This window comes from Bombina bombina, chromosome 3 (assembly GCF_027579735.1).
Source record: "Bombina bombina isolate aBomBom1 chromosome 3, aBomBom1.pri, whole genome shotgun sequence".
NCBI classification, from domain to species: domain Eukaryota; kingdom Metazoa; phylum Chordata; class Amphibia; order Anura; family Bombinatoridae; genus Bombina; species Bombina bombina.
The window spans coordinates 538,107,802-538,130,106 of record NC_069501.1 but is presented as its reverse complement, the minus strand read 5'-3'; the positions used below and the strand labels follow the sequence as shown (position 1 = coordinate 538,130,106).

At 42.7% G+C, this 22,305-nt stretch overlaps 1 protein-coding gene across 1 annotated transcript in view; it reads right to left on the bottom strand.

Moving 5' to 3' along the window:
* The window catches only part of LOC128652423 (protein argonaute-3), a 382,994-nt gene that overhangs the window by 323,561 nt on the left and 37,128 nt on the right, over positions 1-22,305 (bottom strand). The window contains exon 3 of the mRNA XM_053705360.1: positions 15,205-15,402. Within this exon, the coding sequence (XP_053561335.1) occupies positions 15,205-15,402 (198 nt within the window). The remainder of the gene's footprint in view (positions 1-15,204; positions 15,403-22,305) is intronic.

Sequence of the window (22,305 nt, the reverse complement as noted above, 5' to 3'; positions counted from 1 at the left end):
GTAGAGAACCTGGAAATAGCAGTATACTGCTTAAGCTGGTAAGTGTTAAAAGAGTGGAACTCTTTATTGCGGCAATTGTATGCTCGACAATGAACTGCTTATTAAGCTTCGCTGTTATATCCTTCGTAAATGTTTATATGTGGGCGTGTCACTAGGCAAGTTTTTGGAGTTGGCAAAAGTAAAGTTATAGAGTACTGCTTTGTGATTGGCGTGATCCGCTTTTTACATGAACTTTCTTAATGTACTCACAGTTACAGGTGTCTTTAGCGTTTTTTTCTGTTCGTCTATCGATTATAGCATATTATATTGATTCATCCGACTCATGTTTTTAGGTTGGCCAACCTATTTGTTTTAACTATCTGTTTTAAATATTTGTTTTAACTAACAGTGATTTAGACTATATTTTTATTTCAAACTTTTAGATCTAACAGTTTGTATCTATATTTTGTTCAAAATAAACAGAATTTATTGATTTAAATTACATAGTAAGACTTTCTTTCCATATCGGGTAATTAAGCAGTAGTGCTTAAGAGTCTTATCCTTCCCAGAATTTACCTACATTTGAAGTTTTTGAGATTACTTCTTTTAGACTCAATAGCTTTTACCCCCACAGCGCATAGTTTATTAACCCATCTCACCACAAAAGGCCCAATCAGCCTCGACCCTAAGGAAGAGGTACCATCATCAAGGAAACAGAGACCAAGAGGACAATCCCAAAGGAAGCCTCTAAGGAGGAGACGAGTAAATGCTGCCAGAACCTGGAACCACGGATTTCCATGAAATCCTCTGAACCTGCAACCCACTATGAGAAGGAGAAACACTCTAGCACCTGAATCAAAAGAACCCATGAGTCTACAGAGTACACCCTCAGGATCCGAACCTTGGAAAACCCCGCCAGCTAAGTATGCATAGGACAATTAGGACTGAGCACAATCCCCACTGATGCCCCCAGAAGATAACGAGGACCAGCCAGACGTCCTGGAACGAAAGGCCACCTATAACTTGTAACGTAAAACAAGAAAATTAAAAGAGGGCAACACCCGCAGGTTAACGCCCAAGGAGAATGGACACACTAACAGGACCAGCCGGTCAGAGATCCAATTCTCCCAAAGCTCAGAACTGGAATAGGATACCTTAAAGAAAAAAAGAGTAAAGTGAAGACGCAAGGAGATTACTTCATCATTCCCCCCCCGTCTAATCCAGCTTACCGTCTGGGACAGAAGATCGAGGACCCCTCGACCCATCAGGACTGGGATCCTCCAGCACCGCCAAAACATCCGCAGTAGGACACGAAGACGCACCAGTTTAGACTGAAAGGTAAGACTTACCTCAGTCGGGGCTACTGACGACCCTGACCCCGAGGATAGGGCCCCTGAAGCCTCAGAGGAAAACACTTCCCCAGAGGGCTGATCTGACCCAGACGATCCCCCGCCTGACTATCCCTGGTTAACAAAACACGGACAATATCTCATCAACATCTCCCTACCTGGAAGATGTAAGTGCACCAATGCCATAATTATGACCATGCGGAACCGTGCCGTAACCTCTGGAGGAAACAAGCCGCCTTCCGTAGAAGGAGTAACTGCATTAGGGACACCTGCTTGCGTAGTCAAAGAAGGTTCTAGGGTACTCGCCTCACGGGATATGGGGTCCCCAGGGGCGGATGATTCGGTGGACTCTAAGTTCCCTGTTTAGGGAGAAAAGAGCACTCTAAAGCGGCATGCGGAACATAAATGATGGGCGTGGATTACCCGGGGCATTTCATACTCTTCGCAAGAAGTAGAATCTGAATCACAGACATCCGTCTCCAAAAAAATCAGAATCCCCCATAACAAGGGTAGAAATTAAAATAAAAAACTTCTTGATTGAAGAATCTAAAACTAACACCTCACTTTACCTCTTCCTATCACTAACACAGGCAAAGAGAATGACTGGAGGGGGAGGGGAGGAGCTATATATACAGCTCTGCTGTGGTGCTCTTTGCCACTTCCTGCTAGCAGGAGGTTAAATCCCACAAGTAAGGATGAAATCCGTGGACTCGTCATATCTTGTAAAAGAAAATAAAAATGGCACCTTACACCTCCAATGGCTGGGGCATTCACCACCTCCTATTACCCAGACAACTAGCGAAACAGACTTTCCCCTTCGCCGCTCAGTCAGGAATACGGAAATGGAGACTAGAAACGTGACCATGTCTAGTCACAAGGCCTGAAAAAAGTGTGTCAAGGCCACAAGGGCCACGCAGCCTGACAAAAAAGACAGTTCTGTTCCAATAGCCACGAGACCAAGAGACACTACACAATAGCAGATAGAAGTCCCCCCCTGTTCAATAACCCTCCTCAGGAGATATTAACCCTCGATTCCATAAGATAAAGGAGTCCCACTGAGACCCTGCTTCTTTGTTTACATTACACTTCAAACGATCTAACCAGAATCCACGCCGTGGAACAAGAACACAGCCTTTTAAGTGTGACAGATGATAGCCTCGCTTCTGACATGGACTTGAGTAAACAAAGCAGGCAGCGAAACTCGGCAACGCCGATTGCTAAGGAGCTGTTAATATGAGTCGGGATGGTTTTGCAGAAAGACTCTCCCTGCATCTCCGGACTTTCACCCATGCTCTCACTGAGAGGCTGACATGACTACTTAAAACTCCAGTCCCATTTCGAAGAGTTCTACCCTCCATAAGAGACTATCTTTAATCTTCCAACACTTCTCTGCCAACCTCCTGTGACGAAAGGCAAAGAATGACTGGGGGATGAGGGAAGTGGAGGACGTATTTAAGCCTTTGGCTGGGGTGTTTTTGCCTCCTCCTTGTGGCCAGGTTCTGAATTCAGACAAGTAATGAATGAAGCAGTGGACTCTCCTCCCATTAAGATAGAAAGGATTAGGACAGAGAGAAGGAACAACAATTTCCCGATTAATATTTCTATCCGCAACAACTTTAGGAAGAAACCCCAATTTAGTACGAAGAACCGCCTTATTCGCATGAAAGATAAGGTAAGGCAAATCACACTGCAAAGCCGACAGTTCCGAAACTCTCAGAGCAGAAGAGATAGCAATAAGAAACAAAACCTTCCAAGATAACAACTTAATATCTATGGAATGCATTGGCTCAAACGGAGCCTGCTGCAAAACTTTAAGAAGATTAAGACTCCAAGGAGGAGCAACAGGTTTAAACATAGGCCTGATTCTGACCAGGGCCTGACAAAAAGATTGCACATCTGGCATATACGCCAGACACTTATGTAAAAGAATAGATAATGCAGAAATCTGACCTTTCAGAGAACTGACTGACAACCCTTTCTCCAGACCTTCCTGGAGAAAAGACAAAATTCTAGGAATCTTGACCCTACTCCAAGAGTAGCCCTTTGATTCACACCAATAAAAGATATTAACGCCATACCTTATGGTAAATTTTATGAGTTACAGGTTTGCAAACTTGCAGCATGGTCTCAATGTCCGACTCAGAAAACCCATGCTTAGCCAGAATTATGTGTTCAATCTCCAAGCAGTCAGCTTCAGAGAAACTTAATTTGGATGGAGGAACGGACCCTGAGTAGGAAGGTCCTTCCTCAGAGGTAACCTCCAAGGTGGTAGAGATGACATCTTAACTAGGTATGCATACCAGATCCTGCAAGGCCATGCAGGAGCTATTAGAATAACCAACGCTCTCTCCAGTTTGATACGAGCAATGACTCGTGGAAGTAGCACAAACGGAGTAAACAGATATGCAGATATGCTAGACCGGAACCGCCAGAGCATCTATCAAAGCGACCTGCGGATCTCTTGACTTTGAACCGTACCTTGAAAGTTTGGCGTTCTGCCGAGACGTCATCAGATCCAACTCTGGTACCCCCCACTTAAGGGTTAACCTGGAGAACACCTCCGGATGGAGAGTCCACTCCCTGGGATGAAATGTTTGTCTGCTCAGGAAATCCGCTTCCCAGTTGTCCACTCCTGGAATGTGGATGGCAGAAAGACAACAATTGTGAGCTTCCGCCCACTAAATAATCCGAGCCACCTCCTTCATGGCTAAGGAACTCGGAGTTCCTCCCTGGTGGTTGATGTAAGCCACTGAGGTGATGTTGTCCGACTGGAACCTGATAAACCGGGCTAAGGACAATTAAGGCCAAGCCATCAAAGCATTGTAAATCGCTCTCAATTCCAAGATGTTTATGGGGAGAGCAGACTCCTCCCTAGTCCATAGTCCCTTAAAGGAGCAGTTATCCTCTATAGGGATCGCAGTTCTCTTAGCCAGAGTAGAAATAGCCCATTCTACTTTAGGCACCGTGCGCCATGAATCTTTAATGGAGTCAGTAACAGGAAACATCTTTTTAAATTGGGAAAGGGGTAGAAAGGTATCCCTGGCTTCTCCCATTCCTGTGAAATAATCTCAGTCATACGGTCTGGAACAGGAAATACTTCCACAGAGAAAGGAACATCATAGTATTTATTAAATTTACTAGATTTCTTAGGGTTGACAACGACAGAAGTATCAGAGTCGTCCAAAGTAGCCAATACCTTCTTTAACAATACACAAAGGTGTTCAAGCTTAAATCTGAAGTTTACTTCTTCAGTATAAGATGAAGGAATTATGTTGTCCGAAACTGAGATTTCACCCTCAGAGGCTACCGTGGTATCCTCCTCATCAGACTTATGAGGGAGGACAAGTTGCGTAGCAGCAGACGGAACAGACACCTTACACTCTATATTTTTAGATGCGTTTTAACACAACTGCTGAGTAAATAATACCGTATGACAGAGCTAGATATAACGATCTTGCCAAATAACGGTCCCAAAGTTTAAAAGTCTTATTTTTAATTCCTCAGACTAATTAAAAGTTATATAGACAGCCCAGGGGAAATATCCCAAAATGTATGAAAATTAACCCCTTAGTCTCACACATAAACCTAGTGCCTGTACACTGACAATTATAAAATCCTTTCGAAAGGATTAATATGTCCCAATAAATAATGCAGTAAAACTTCTCAGTGCAAGTCTCCATTGACAACTAGAAGACAAAAGCCACTTATCTGCAGTCTAGCTGTCCAGCAGGAAGACAGCTCACAAGGCATGAAAGGACACATACCCCTTACAGAGACCTATAGAAAAAAGAAAGAACGGAGTAACCAACTCTGGCTTTCTATAACTAGGGCAGCAATTTGTTAGGAAACAAAGTATTGACCACCTCACAAATTCCTAACTGCTTAAAAGCCACCACTACTCTACTGAAGAGATTGACGTGAACTCAGCTAAACCCAAATCCTTGCTTGCAGGGAAAAGTACCCAAAAAAGGAATTAATTTCTTCAGACACCAAACTTCACCTCCTCCATTGACAGAGGCAAAGAAAATGACTGGGGATTATGGGTAGGGGAGTGACATTTAACCCTTTGAGTGCTAATGACGGCTCTGAGCCGTCACAGAGTTTCCCACTCTGGTGCTAATGACGGCTCAGAGCCGTCACTAGCACTCTCCCACCTTGAGGGAGATCTGGGGGCTCCCACCCGCTCCTACCCCAGCGATCGTGCCTGTAGAGTGACAGGTATCGCCGGGGCTTTCCGTTTTGCGTGATGACGTCACTGTGCAACTTTATTTATACTTAACAATGTTAAGTATAGGAGCAGGGAGCATGCTGCTTAGAAGCCTGCTACAGACCCCCAAGACCCACCATTGGAAAGGCGATCGCCTAACCTTTCCAACAGTGTAAGTCTGGGGGGTCTGAAAAAAATAAAAAAAGTTTAAAAAAAATTGTTAAAAAAAAAAAAAAAAAAATTAGAAAATCTTAGCACCCAGGTGGGAAAGTGCTTAGCACTCAAAGGGTTAAAGGGAAATAAAACACATTTTTTTTCTTTCATGATTCAGAATTGGAATGACGTCATGGACTCTCCATATCTTAGGAAAGAAAACAGAATTTATGTTTACCTGATAAATTACTTTCTCCAACGGTGTGTCCGGTCCACGGCGTCATCCTTACTTGTGGGATATTCTCTTCCCCAACAGGAAATGGCAAAGAGCCCAGCAAAGCTGGTCACATGATCCCTCCTAGGCTCCGCCTTCCCCAGTCATTCGACCGACGTAAAGGAGGAATATTGCATAGGAGAAACCATATGATACCGTGGTGACTGTAGTTAAAGAAAATAAATTATCAGACCTGATTAAAAAACCAGGGCGGGCCGTGGACCGGACACACCGTTGGAGAAAGTAATTTATCAGGTAAACATAAATTCTGTTTTCTCCAACATAGGTGTGTCCGGTCCACGGCGTCATCCTTACTTGTGGGAACCAATACCAAAGCTTTAGGACACGGATGAAGGGAGGGAGCAAATCAGGTCACCTAGATGGAAGGCACCACGGCTTGCAAAACCTTTCTCCCAAAAATAGCCTCAGAAGAAGCAAAAGTATCAAACTTGTAAAATTTAGTAAATGTGTGCAGTGAAGACCAAGTCGCTGCCTTACATATCTGATCAACAGAAGCCTCGTTCTTGAAGGCCCATGTGGAAGCCACAGCCCTAGTGGAATGAGCTGTGATTCTGTCAGGAGGCTGCCGTCCGGCAGTCTCATAAGCCAATCTGATGATGCTTTTAATCCAAAAAGAGAGAGAGGTAGAAGTTGCTTTTTGACCTCTCCTTTTACCAGAATAAACAACAAACAAGGAAGATGTTTGTCTAAAATCCTTTGTAGCATCTAAATAGAATTTTAGAGCACGAACAACATCCAAATTGTGCAACAGACGTTCCTTCTTTGAAACTGGATTCGGACACAACTTTCGGAAGAAAACCAGGTTTAGTACGTAAAACCACCTTATCTGCATGGAACACCAGATAAGGAGGAGAACACTGCAGAGCAGATAATTCTGAAACTCTTCTAGCAGAAGAAATTGCAACCAAAAACAAAACTTTCCAAGATAATAACTTAATATCAACGGAATGTAAGGGTTCAAACGGAACCCCCTGAAGAACTGAAAGAACTAAATTGAGACTCCAAGGAGGAGTCAAAGGTTTGTAAACAGGCTTGATTCTAACCAGAGCCTGAACAAAGGCTTGAACATCTGGCACAGCTGCCAGCTTTTTGTGAAGTAACACAGACAAGGCAGAAATCTGTCCCTTCAAGGAACTAGCAGATAATCCTTTCTCCAAACCTTCTTGAAGGAAGGATAGAATCTTAGGAATTTTTACCTTGTCCCAAGGGAATCCTTTAGATTCACACCAACAGATATATTTTTTCCATATTTTGTGGTAAATTTTTCTAGTTACAGGCTTTCTGGCCTGAACAAGAGTATCAATGACAGAATCTGAGAACCCTCGCTTTGATAAGATCAAGCGTTCAATCTCCAAGCAGTCAGTTGGAGTGAGACCAGGTTCGGATGTTCGAACGGACCCTGAACAAGAAGGTCTCGTCTCAAAGGTAGCTTCCATGGTGGAGCCGATGACATATTCACCAGGTCTGCATACCAAGTCCTGCGTGGCCACGCAGGAGCTATCAAGATCACCGATGCTCTCTCCTGATTGATCCTGGCTACCAGCCTGGGGATGAGAGGAAACGGCGGGAATACATAAGCTAGTTTGAAGGTCCAAGGTGCTACTAGTGCATCTACTAGAGTCGCCTTGGGATCCCTGGATCTGGACCCGTAGCAAGGAACCTTGAAGTTCTGACGAGAGGCCATCAGATCCATGTCTGGAATGCCCCACAATTGAGTGATTTGGGCAAAGATTTCCGGATGGAGTTCCCACTCCCCCGGATGAAATGTCTGACGACTCAGAAAATCCGCTTCCCAATTTTCCACTCCTGGGATGTGGATTGCAGACAAGTGGCAGGAGTGAGTCTCCGCCCATTGAATGATTTTGGTCACTTCTTCCATCGCCAGGGAACTCCTTGTTCCCCCCTGATGGTTGATGTACGCAACAGTCGTCATGTTGTCTGATTGAAACCGTATGAACTTGGCCTTTGCTAGCTGAGGCCAAGCCTTGAGAGCATTGAGTATCGCTCTCAGTTCCAGAATATTTATCGGTAGAAGAGATTCTTCCCGAGACCAAAGACCCTGAGCTTTCAGGGGTCCCCAGACCGCGCCCCAGCCCACCAGACTGGCGTCGGTCGTGACAATGACCCACTCTGGTCTGCGGAAGCTCATCCCCTGTGACAGGTTGTCCAGGGACAGCCACCAACGGAGTGAATCTCTGGTCCTCTGATTTACTTGTATCGTCGGAGACAAGTCTGTATAGTCCCCATTCCACTGACTGAGCATGCACAGTTGTAATGGTCTTAGATGAATGCGTGCAAAAGGAACTATGTCCATTGCCGCTACCATCAAACCTTTTACTTCCATGCACTGCGCTATGGAAGGAAGAGGAACAGAATGAAGTATTTGACAAGAGTTCAGAAGTTTTGATTTTCTGGCCTCTGTCAGAAAAATCCTCATTTCTAAGGAGTCTATTATTGTTCCCAAGAAGGGAACCCTTGTTGACGGAGACAGAGAACTTTTTTCTGCGTTCACTTTCCACCCGTGAGATCTGAGAAAGGCCAGGACAATGTCCGTGTGAGCCTTTGCTTGAGGAAGGGACGACGCTTGAATCAGAATGTCGTCCAAGTAAGGTACTACTGCAATGCCCCTTGGTCTTAGCACCGCTAGAAGGGACCCTAGTACCTTTGTGAAAATCCTTGGAGCAGTGGCTAATCCGAACGGAAGTGCCACAAACTGGTAATGCTTGTCCAGGAATGCGAACCTTAGGAACCGATGATGTTCCTTGTGGATAGGAATATGTAGATACGCATCCTTTAAATCCACCGTGGTCATGAATTGACCTTCCTGGATGGAAGGAAGAATAGTTCGAATGGTTTCCATTTTGAACGATGGAACCTTGAGAAACTTGTTTAGGATCTTGAGATCTAAGATTGGTCTGAATGTTCCCTCTTTTTTGGGAACTACGAACAGATTGGAGTAGAACCCCATCCCTTGTTCTCCTAATGGAACAGGATGAATCACTCCCATTTTTAACAGGTCTTCTACACAATGTAAGAATGCCTGTTTTTTTATGTGGTCTGAAGACAATTGAGACCTGTGGAACCTCCCCCTTGGGGGAAGCCCCTTGAATTCCAGAAGATAACCTTGGGAGACTATTTCTAGCGCCCAAGGATCCAGAACATCTCTTGCCCAAGCCTGAGCGAAGAGAGAGAGTCTGCCCCCCACCAGATCCGGTCCCGGATCGGGGGCCAACATCTCATGCTGTCTTGGTAGCAGTGGCAGGTTTCTTGGCCTGCTTTCCTTTGTTCCAGCCTTGCATTGGTCTCCAGGCTGGCTTGGCTTGAGAAGTATTACCCTCTTGCTTAGAGGACGTAGCACTTGGGGCTGGTCCGTTTCTGCGAAAGGGACGAAAATTAGGTTTATTTTTGGCCTTGAAAGACCTATCCTGAGGAAGGGCGTGGCCCTTGCCCCCAGTGATATCAGAGATAATCTCTTTCAAGTCAGGGCCAAACAGCGTTTTCCCCCTTGAAAGGAATGTTAAGCAATTTGTTCTTGGAAGACGCATCCGCTGACCAAGATTTTAACCAAAGCGCTCTGCGCGCCACAATAGCAAAACCAGAATTTTTCGCCGCTAACCTAGCCAATTGCAAAGTGGCGTCTAGGGTGAAAGAATTAGCCAATTTGAGAGCATGAATTCTGTCCATAATCTCCTCATAAGAAGAAGAATTATTATTGATCGCCTTTTCTAGCTCATCGAACCAGAAACACGCGGCTGTAGTGACAGGAACAATGCATGAAAACAGAATTTATGTTTACCTGATAAATTACTTTCTCCAACGGTGTGTCCGGTCCACGGCGTCATCCTTACTTGTGGGATATTCTCCTCCCCAACAGGAAATGGCAAAGAGCCCAGCAAAGCTGGTCACATGATCCCTCCTAGGCTCCGCCTACCCCAGTCATTCGACCGACGTTAAGGAGGAATATTTGCATAGGAGAAACCATATGTTACCGTGGTGACTGTAGTTAAAGAAAATAAATTATCAGACCTGATTAAAAAAAAACCAGGGCGGGCCGTGGACCGGACACACCGTTGGAGAAAGTAATTTATCAGGTAAACATAAATTCTGTTTTCTCCAACATAGGTGTGTCCGGTCCACGGCGTCATCCTTACTTGTGGGAACCAATACCAAAGCTTTAGGACACGGATGAAGGGAGGGAGCAAATCAGGTCACCTAAATGGAAGGCACCACGGCTTGCAAAACCTTTCTCCCAAAAATAGCCTCAGAAGAAGCAAAAGTATCAAATTTGTAAAATTTAGAAAAAGTGTGCAGTGAAGACCAAGTCGCTGCCTTACATATCTGATCAACAGAAGCCTCGTTCTTGAAGGCCCATGTGGAAGCCACAGCCCTAGTGGAGTGAGCTGTGATTCTTTCAGGAGGCTGCCGTCCGGCAGTCTCATAAGCCAATCGGATAATGCTTTTAATCCAGAAGGAGAGAGAGGTAGAAGTTGCTTTTTGACCTCTCCGTTTACCAGAATAAACAACAAACAAAGACAAAGTTTGTCTGAAATCCTTAGTAGCTGCTAAGTAAAATTTGAGAGCACGAACTACATCCAAGTTGTGCAACAAACGTTCCTTCTTTGAAACTGGATTAGGACACAAAGAAGGCACAACTATCTCCTGGTTAATGTTTTTGTTAGAAACAACTTTTGGAAGAAAACCAGGTTTAGTACGCAAAACCACCTTATCTGCATGGAACACCAGATAAGGAGAAGAACACTGCAGAGCAGATAATTCTGAAACTCTTCTAGCAGAAGAAATTGCAACCAAAAACAAAACTTTCCAAGATAATAACTTAATATCAACGGAATGTAAGGGTTCAAACGGAACCCCCTAAAGAACTGAAAGAACTAGGTTGAGACTCCAAGGAGGAGTCAAAATTTTGTAAACAGGCTTGATTCTAACCAGAGCCTGAACAAAGGCTAGAACATCTGGCACAGCTGCCAGCTTTTTGTGAAGTAACACAGACAAGGCAGAAATCTGTCCCATCAAGGAACTTGCAGATAATTCTTTTTCCAATCCTTCTCGAAGGAAGGATAGACTCTTAGGAATCTTAACCTTGTCCCAAGGGAATCCTGCAGATTCACACCAACAGATATACCAAATTATGTGGTAATTTTTCTGGTTACAGGCTTTCAGGCCTGAACAAGAGTATTAATAACAGAATCTGAGAACCCTCGCCTTGATAAGATCAAGCGTTCAATCTCCAAGCAGTCAGCTGGAGTGGGTCGAACGGACCTAGACCAAGAAGGTCTCGTCTCAAAGGTAGCTTCCATGGTGGAGCCGATGACATATTCACCAGATCTGCATACCAAGTCCTGCGTGGACACGCAGGAGCTATCAAAATCACCGACGCCCTCTCCTGATTGATCCTGGCTACCAGCCTGGGGATGAGAGGAAACGGCGGGAACACATAAGCTAGTTTGAAGGTCCAAGGTGCTACTAGTGCATCCACTAGAGCCGCCTTGGGATCCCTGGATCTGTACCCGTAGTAAGGAACTCTGAAGTCCGACGAGAGGCCATCAGATCCATGTCTGGAATGCCCCCACGGCTGAGTGACTTGGGCAAAGATTTCCGGATGGAGTTCCCACTCCCCCGATGCAATGTCTGACGACTCAGAAAATCCGCTTCCCAATTTTCCACTCCTGGGATGTGGATAGCAGACAGGTGGCAGGAGTGAGACTCCGCCCATAGAATGATCCTGGTCACTTCTTCCATCGCTAGGGAACTCCTTGTTCCCCCCTGATGGTTGATGTATGAACTTGGCCCTCGCTAGCTGAGGCCAAGCTTTGAGAGCATTGAGTATCGCTCTCAGTTCCAGAATATTTATCGGTAGAAGAGATTCTACCCGAGACCAAAGACCCTGAGCTTTCAGGGATCCCCAGACCGCGCCCCAGCCCATCAGACTGGCCCAACCAAGCCCAAAGGGGAATACGATACCAAATGATGCCTTCAGAAAGACTTTTTCTATGTATCAGAGCTCCACACACATGCAGCTGCATGCCATGCTGTCCTCAAAAACAAGTGCGCCATACCGGCGCGAAAATGAGGCTCTGACTATGATTAGGGAAAGCCCCTAAAGAATAAGGAGTCAAAAACAGTGCCTGCCGATATAATCATATCAAAATACCCAGAATAAATGATTCCTCAAGGCTAAATATGTGTTAATAATGAATCGATTTAGCCCAGAAAAAGTCTACAGTCTTAATAAGCCCTTGTGAAGCCCTTATTTTACTATCTTAATAAACATGGCTTACCGGATCCCATAGGGAAAATGACAGCTTCCAGCATTACATCGTCTTGTTAGAATGTGTCATACCTCAAGCAGTAATAGACTGCACACTGCTCCCCAACTGAAGTTAATTGCTCTCAACAGTCCTGTGTGGAACAGCCATGGATTTTAGTTACGGTGCTAAATCATTTTCCTCATACAAACAGAAATCTTCATCTCTTTTCTGTTTCTGAGTAAATAGTACATACCAGCACTATTTTTAAAATAACAAACTCTTGATTGAATAATAAGAACTACAGTTAAACACTAAAAAACTCTAAGCCATCTCCGTGGAGATGTTGCCTGTACAACGGCAAAGAGAATGACTGGGGTAGGCGGAGCCTAGGAGGGATCATGTGACCAGCTTTGCTGGGCTCTTTGCCATTTCCTGTTGGGGAGGAGAATATCCCACAAGTAAGGATGACGCCGTGGACCGGACACACCTATGTTGGAGAAATTGGTTGTAGAAGGTAACCTTGCTGCAACAAACATCTTTTTAAGCAAACCTTCTAATTTTTTTATCCATAGGATCTTTGAAAGCACAACTATCTTCTATGGGTATAGTGGTGCGTTTGTTTAGAGTAGAAACCGCCCCCTCGACCTTGGGGACTGTCTGCCATAAGTCCTTTCTGGGGTCGACCATAGGAAACAATTTTTTAAATATGGGGGGAGGGACGAAAGGTATACCGGCCTTTCCATTCTTTATTTACAATGTCCGCCACCCGCTTGGGTATAGGAAAAGCTTCGGGGGGCCCCGGACCTCTAGGACTTGTCCATTTTACTAGTTTCTCTGGAATGACCAAATTTTCACAATCATCCAGAGTGGATAACACCTCCTTAAGCAGAGCGCGGAGATGTTCCAACTTAAATTTAAATGTAATCACATCAGGTCAGCTTGTTGAGCAAATTTCCCTGAATCTGAAATTTCTTCCTCAGACAAAACCTCCCTGGCCCCTCAGGACTGGTGTAGGTGCCCTTCAGAACCATATATCATCAGCGTCTCATGCTCTTCAGTATTTTCTAAAAAAGAGCCGTTCGCGCTGTCGCTGATAAGTGGGCATTTTGGCTAAAATGTTTTTGATAGAATTATCCATTACAGCCGTTAATTTTTGCATAGTAAGGAGTATTGGCGCGCTAGATGTACTAGGTGTCCTCCTGTGTTGGGCAAGACCTGGTGTAGACGAAGGAGGGGATGATGCAGTAGCCATGCTTACTCCCCTCACTTGAGGAATCATCTTGGGCTTCATTTTCTCTAAATTTTGTGGTCACATAAATCACATCTATTTAAAGATGAGAACGGAACCTTAGGCTTCCCCACATTCAGAACACAGTCCTATCTGGTAGTTCAGACATTTAAACAGGCAAAAACTTGATAACAAAGTACAAAAAACGTTTTAAAAATAAACCGTTACTGTCACTTATAATTTAAACTTGAACACACTTTATTACTGCAATTGCGAAAAAGTATGAAGGAATTGTTCAAAATTCACGCAAATTTCACCACAGTGGTCATAAAGCCTTAAAAGTATTGCACACCAAATTTGGAAGCTTTACCCCTTAAAATAACGGAACCGGAGCCGTTTTTATATTTAACCCCTTTACAGTCCCTGGTATCTGCTTTGCTGAGACCCAACCAAGCCCAAAGGGGAATACGATACCAAATGACGCCTTCAGAAAGTCTTTTCTATGTATCAGAGCTCCTCACACATGCATCTGCATTGTCATGCGTCTCAAAAACAAGTGCGCAATACAGGCGCGAAAATGAGACTCTGCCTATGATTTAGAGGAAAGCCCCTAGAGAATAAGTGTCCAATAGCAGTGCCTGGCCGTATTTTACATAATTCCCAAGGATTAAAATAATTCCTCAAGGCTATGGAGTATAAAATATAAATCGATTTAGCCCCAGAAAATGTCTACAGTCTTAGAAAGCCCTTGTGAAGCCCCTTTTTTTCTTTCTGTAATAAAAATGGCTTACCGGATCCCATAGGGAAAATGACAGCTTCCAGCATTACATCGTCTTGTTAAATGTGTCATACCTCAAGCAAAAAAGTCTGCTCACTGTTCCCCCAACTGAAGTTAATTCCTCTCAACAGTCCCTGTGTGGAACAGCCATCGATTTTAGTAAACGGTTGCTAAAATCATTTTCCTCTTACAAACAGAAATCTTCATCTCTTTTCTGTTTCAGAGTAAATAGTACATACCAGCACTATTTTAAAATAACAAACTCTTGATTGAATAATAAAAACTACAGTTAAACACTAAAAACTCTAAGCCATCTCCGTGGAGATGTTGCCTGTACAACGGCAAAGAGAATGACTGGGGAAGGCGGAGCCTAGGAGGGATCATGTGACCAGCTTTGCTGGGCTCTTTGCCATTTCCTGTTGGGGAAGAGAATATCCCACAAGGATGACGCCGTGGACCGGACACACCTATGTTGGAGAAATATGTATTTATGAATAAATAGAACATAGTCTTGTATGTGAAGAACAATGCAATGTGGAATATTCATATTTTCATGTCGGGTTAGCGCACATGAGTAAAGGGGATCGGTTTGCACGAGAGATGGGGGGGGGGTTCCACTTTTTTTCTCCATTGACTTCTATAGAGGTATACGTGAGCGCGCACATCATATTCTAACTTCAGCTTTTTGAGCTTGTTGGGTTAGCGCAAGAGCGAAAACAGTTTACTTTCAACTCATAATACAAAAGCGCAACCCGATGAGAGCAAAAAGCTTACCTCTAGCGCAATTAACACGAGTGAAAGAGTTAAATAGAGCTCCACTTGTAATCTGGCTTTAAATATTAAATAAATTATCATTTTATTTTTTTTAATGACATTTATGTTTCATATAAATGTAGCAACATATGGTTAGTCACAGTCTCAGAACAAAATCACAGGCATTTCTACTTACCTGTTTACTCGTCGGGGGCATTTATCTGGTTTAATATCTACCTCATAGAGGTAGACGTCAATCTTTGGGATTTCCACTTGGAAGCAGTTGGCCAGCAGTTTGATGGGCTTCCCCATGGTGCCATAGCCAGGCCGTCTGGGCACCATGAAGCAGGGCTGAGCCCCCACGGGTCCTGCAAATGAGAAAAACAAAATTATTCTTATACACCTAAAACAACTGTTTTCTCAAACAAGGCACAAGTTCCAGTGGTCCTCAATCAACCTGGAGTCATTTTCAAGTCTTTTGTGCACATACCACATCAGAGTAGGTAACATTTATACCTTAATTTACTTTTAAAGGTGCAAGTAAACGGATTACACTAATTGTAATAGAAAATAAAGTAGTAAATTCTTTAGAGCAATATACTTTTTGTTTTAAGAACACATAATACGCAAAACGCCCTTAACTTTGTTTTTAATTTATAAAACCCACTTAGGTTACATAACAAAAACGTTTCTCTGCAAATAGAATGCTTCCCAAAAAACTCAATGTATCCTGTTATTAAAGGGGCATTATACACCAAAATTATTATAGGCTATTTAAATAAAGCATTAGATGTAGATAAAATTTGCCATTGACATGCATTACCTATTTTGCAGCTAACTCTCCTAAAAATGGGATAAAGCATGCAGGGTGTTTCGCTGAATATGAATACCTACGTACTATACTCTAATCACTGAGCTATTGTTTTCCCTCACTCCTTAAAGGGACAGTCTACACCAGAATTTTTATTGTTTTAAAAGATAGATAATCCCTTTATTACCCATTCCCCAGTTTTGCTTAACCAACAGTTATAATAATATACTTTTAAAGTGAATGTAAATTTTCCTGTTAGTAATAATAAATATTAATTCATCTTATCTGTATTAGCCAAACCCGCTTTGTGTTTTTTATTAAAAAGTTGAAAATCAAAAAGATTATATTTGATTTTTATACTTAGCTCCGTTTTGCTTACAGCTCCTCCCATGCCATTACTTCCCGTGTTTCCTTCCTCATAACGACTAGAGCGTCCCACCCGCTCTATGACGTATTAGCAAAGCTCGTTCACGTTGTCTTATTTTTGTGCGCATGCGTTTACCTATAACTGAATGATTTGCGCATGCGTTAGTCAAACATTATTGCGATCGCGATCGTAAAATATGTAATCAATTTGAGTGGTGATCAACTCTAAGCTACATAGTATTCAATAAATGTTTCCATTCATTGAATACTTTTCCAGCAAGCAACAACTGCTTACTTTCTGTTCAGAGTCATGTTGTGGCTGCTGGCTTTTTTATGCGCATGTGAACAGCGTGAACGCGCAACGCTTGCTTCAAATCCAGTGGTTTGTTTACGCATGCGCATAGAAAATACGCATGTGCATAAAAGTATAAATGACGTTTGGGAAAAAGGTGGCTGGACGCCATGGGGTAAGGCCGATTATTATTTGAGTAAAGTGTCCTATCAAAGTAATAAAAGCTGAACAAAATGGCGGCGGAGTGAGAGAGCGAGACGAATATACATAGATAAGTATATAAATAGATCTAATATAATGTTATTTAAAAAAAACGATGAATTAAACTTATGCTATTTTTGAGATAAAGCTTTTGGCATTGGCAACTATCTGTGACTTTACATCCACTTTAACCTCTGTGATTATCTTGTATCTAAGCCTCTGCAAACTGCCCCTTTATTTCAGTTCTTTTGACAGACTTGCAGTTTTAGCCAATCAGTGCCTGCTCCCAGATAACTTCACATGCACGAGCACAGTGTTATCTATATGAAATACGTCAGTGCTTTCCAAACTGTGTGTCGGGACACACTAGTGTGTCGGCAGCAGTGTGTAGGTGGTGCCCTGCTTCAGCACAAATTTTTTTTAAATTGTTTTTTTGGTTTCTGACTCTCCACCTGCCTGCTACGCATATCACATGGTTGACACGTGATTGATACCTAGTGGGTCACAGTCCTCATCTTAACCATTTGGCACAGCTCAGTGGGAACTGAAACTATTACCATAGGTCGGATTTGGCGGCACATTGGCTCCTGACTGCACGTGTAGTCTCCTTAATTGGCCTTGTGACTGCAAGTGTAGTCAGTGAGTGGACAGCAGTGTGTTTTGCAGCACGGGCAGTAGTCAGTCCGGACTCACAGAGCTCTGAGGGTGACAGCTTTAAACGCTGAGCTGAAGTCAGAAGTCATTGGGTGGTTTTGCACGCTAGCTCCCAGTAGTGCATTGCTGCTCCTTGCTCTTGATATATGGATAGGAAGTGGAAGCTTAAAAATGCTTGATGATGAAATGTGGTGTCTTATCTAATATCTAATATTACACCAAATATTACTAACTGTGTTCATTCCCATCAACCTCATACATCCCATTAAAATAGTAAGTAGCTATTGGTGGTGTTAAACTTTTTTTAATTCTTGCACATAATTACATACTGTTACTTGTAAATGCATTTTGTTATTATATAATTTATGTATGTGTCCGTATCTTTTTAAAACAAGTTGGTTTAACCTCCTTTTTGCTATACAACTGAATTACTGTGTCCGCGAAATGATGTAGGTCTACAAAGTGTGTCACCAACATGAAAAAGTTTGGAAAGCACTGAAATACGTGAACTAACACCCTCTAGTGGTGAAAAACTGTTAAAATGCATTCTGACAAGAGGTGGCCTTTAAAGGGACAGTCAAGTATAAATTAAACTTTCCATTATCAGATAGGACTTTTGATTTTAATTGACTTTCCAATTTACTTTTATCATCAAATTTGCCTTTTTCCCTTGGTATTCTTAGTTTAAACTAAACATAGGTAGGCGCATATGCTAATTTTCTAAGCCTTTGAGGGCTGCCTCTTATCACAGGCTTTGTAAATTCTCTTTTCAACACAAGGGACAGAAAGTACACATTGGCCATATAGATAACACTGTGTTCAGGCACAGAAAGTTATTTAAGATTTAGCACAAAACAATGCTAAATTTAAGACAATAGATAATAAACAGTCACAGTCATGTGATCAAGGGGCTGGAAGAAGGGTTCCTAAGATACAAGGTAATCACAGAGGTAAAACTTGTATTAATATAACTGTGTTGGTTATGCAAAACTGGGGAATGAGTAATAAAGGGATTATCTATCTTTTAAAACAATAACAATTCTATGGTTACTGTCCCTTTAAAGGTCTAAGAAATTAGCATATAACCTCCTAGGTTAAGCTTTCAAACTAAGAATACCAAGAGAACAAAGCAAATTGGTGATAAAACTAAATTGGAAATTGTTTAAAATTACATGCTCTATCTGAATCATGAAAGTTTATTTTGGCCTAGACTGTCCCTTTAACTCAGTAATTTTCAACCCTTTTTTTGCCGTGGCACACTTTTTTACCATTAAAAAAATCCTGCGGCACACCACCATCCCAAAATTTTACAAAATAACACATTGGAGCTTAATACAGTGTGTGTTATTTAAATATAATATATATATATAAATATATATATATATATATATATATATATATATATATAAATATATATATATATATATATAATATATATATATTATATATATATATATATAATACACACAAACATACATAACATACACACATACACACTGTACTTTACTGTCTTGCCATGCTTCCTAGCAAACTATTACATGACATATTTACATTCAGTCACAAACAATCATAATGATTGTCTGTGAATGAATGTCAATAAGTCATGGTTTAAATGATGCCTGATGAGCCTGTCACATACCTCCCAATATTTCAAAATTTGAAAGAGGGAACACCCCCGCACTGGGAAAGTCCCCCCATCAGTCATCATCTCACTTAAAATTAAAAAAACGGCCCAGAATAAAAAAACAAGCAAAATTTAAAAAATATGTCACATTGTTGTCAGTCTGATCGCGGCACACCTGAGGATCTCTCTCGGCACACTGGTTGAAAAACACTGCTTTAACTAACTGCCCTACATTCAGGAAGTTACTGACTGACATGTCTGGCTGCATAAAGTTATATGAGGGTCTGCTGAGAAAACTGTTGTTTTTACTTGTAAAGGATCACTGAGAGTGTGTGAGATGTTTAGCTCCCAGTTAGGGAGTGAGGGAAAACAATAGCTCAGTGCTGAGAGTATAGTATGTAGGTATACATATTCAGTCAAACACCCTGCATAGTTTATCCCATTTTTAGGAGAGTTAGCTGTAAAAATAGGTAATGCATGTCAATTGCAAATTTTATCTACACCTAATGTTTTTTTTAAATAGCCTATAATAACTTTGGTGTATAATGCCCCTTTAAGTATATCATAACAGGAATCCCAAAATACTCAGGCACTGCTGGCCTTTACACAGCTGAAGTAGTAATTAAGTCTTCTCAATTATGGAGTGAGCATTTTCATACAATAAAAACATAAGTGGGGGAAAAAAAAATAATTAAAAAAAAAAAAAAGAACAAAAACAAAGAAACAAAAAAGGAACAAAAAAACAGAATTTATGTTTACCTGATAAATTACTTTCTCCAACGGTGTGTCCGGTCCACGGCGTCATCCTTACTTGTGGGATATTCTCTTCCCCAATCAGGAAATGGCAAAAGAGCCAGCAAAGCTGGTCACATGATCCCCTCCTAGGCTCCGCCTACCCCCAGTCATTCGACCGACGTTAAGGAGGAATATTTGCATAGGAGAAACCATATGTTACCGTGGTGACTGTAGTTAAAGAAAATAAATTTATCAGACCTGATTAAAAAAACCAGGGGCGGGAGCCGTGGACCGGACACACCGTTGGAGAAAGGTAATTTATCAGGTAAACATAAATTCTGTTTTCTCCAACATAGGTGTGTCCGGTCCACGGCGTCATCCTTACTTTGGGAACAATACCAAAGCTTTAGGACACGGATGAAGGAGGGAGCAAATCAGTCACCTATAATGGAAGGGCACCACGCTTGCAAAACCTTTCTCCCAAAAATAGCCCTCAGAAGAAGCAAAAGTATCAAATTTGTAAAATTTAGAAAAAGTGTGCAGTGAAGACCAAGTCGCTGCCTTACATATCTGATCAACAGAAGCCTCGTTCTTGAAGGCCCATGTGGAAGCCACAGCCCTAGTGGAGTGAGCTGTGATTCTTCAGGAGGCTGCCGTCCGGCAGTCTCATAAGCCAATCGGATAATGCTTTTAATCCAGAAGGAGAGAGAGGTAGAAGTTGCTTTTTGACCTCTCCGTTTACCAGAATAAACAACAAACAAAGACAAAGTTTGTCTGAAATCCTTAGTAGCTGCTAAGTAAAATTTGAGAGCACGAACTACATCCAAGTTGTGCAACAAACGTTCCCTTCTTTGAAACTGGATTAGGACACAAAGAAGGCACAACTATCTCCTGGTTAATGTTTTTGTTAGAAACAACTTTTGGAAGAAAACCAGGTTTAGTACGCAAAACCACCTTATCTGCATGAACACCAATAAGGAGAAGAACACTGCAGAGGCAGATAATTCTGAAACTCTTCTAGCAGAAGAAATTGCAACCAAAAACAAAACTTTCCAAGATAATAACTTAATATCAACGGAATGTAAGGGTTCAAACGGAACCCCCTAAAGAACTGAAAGAACTAGGGTTGAGACTCCAAGGAGGAGTCAAAATTTTGTGAACAGGCTTGATTCTAACCAGAGCCTGAACAAAGGTAGAACATCTGGGCACAGCTGCCAGCTTTTTGTGAAGTAACGACAGACAAGGCAGAAATCTGTCCCCATCAAGGAACTTGCAGATAATCCTTTTTTCCAATCCTTCTCGAAGGAAGGATAGACTCTTAGGAATCTTAACCTTGTCCCAAGGGGAATCCTGCAGATTCACACCAACAGATATACAAATTATGTGGTAATTTTTTCTGGTTACAGGCTTTCAGGCCTGAACAAGAGTATTAATAACAGAATCTGAGAACCCTCGCTTTGATAAGATCAAGCGTTCAATCTCCAAGCAGTCAGCTGGAGTGGGTCGAACGGACCTAGAACAAGAAGGTCTCGTCTCAAAGGTAGCTTCCATGGTGGAGCCGATGACATATTCACCAGATCTGCATACCAAGTCCTGCGTGGCCACGCAGGAGCTATCAAAATCACCGACGCCCTCTCCTGATTGATCCTGGCTACCAGCCTGGGGATGAGAGGAAACGGCGGGAACACATAAGCTAGTTTGAAGGTCCAAGGTGCTACTAGTGCATCCACTAGAGCCGCCTTGGGGATCCCTGGATCGTACCCGTAGTAAGTGAACTCTGAAGTTCTGACGAGAGGCCATCAGATCCATGTCTGGAATGCCCACGGTTGAGTGACTTGGGCAAAGATTTCCGGATGGAGTTCCCCACTCCCCCGATGCAATGTCTGACGACTCAGAAAATCCGCTTCCCAATTTCCACTCCTGGGATGTGGATAGCAGACAGGTGCAGGATTGAGACTCCGCCCATATAATGATTTTGTTCACGTTCTTCCATCGCTAGGGAACTCCTTGTTCCCCCCTGATGGTTGATGTATGAACCTTGGCCCTCGCTAGCTGAGGCCAAGCTTTGAGAGCATTGAATATCGCTCTCAGTTCCAGAATATTTATCGTAGAAGAGATTCTACCCAGACCCAAAGACCCTGAGCTTTCAGGGATCCCCAGACCGCGCCCCACCCATCAGACTGGCGTCGGTCCGTGACAATGACCCACTCTGGTCTGGCGGAAGGTCATCCCTTGTGACAGGTTGTCCAGGGGACAGCCACCAACGGAATGAGTCTCTGGTCCCTCTGATTTACTTGTATCTTCGGAGACAAGTCTGAATAGTCCCCATTCCACTGACTGAGCATGAACAGTTGTAATGGTCTTAGATGAATGCGCACAAAAGGGAACTATGTCCATTGCCGCTACCATCAAACCTATCACATCCATGCACTGCGCTATGGAAGGAATAGGAACGGAATGAAGTATCCGACAAGAGTCTAGAAGTTGTTTGTTTTCTGGCTTCTGTCAGAAAAATCCTCATTTCTAAGGAGTCTATTATAGTTCCCAAGAAGGGAACCCACGTTGACGGAGATAGTAGAACTCTTTTCCACGTTCACTTTCCAATCCGTGAGAT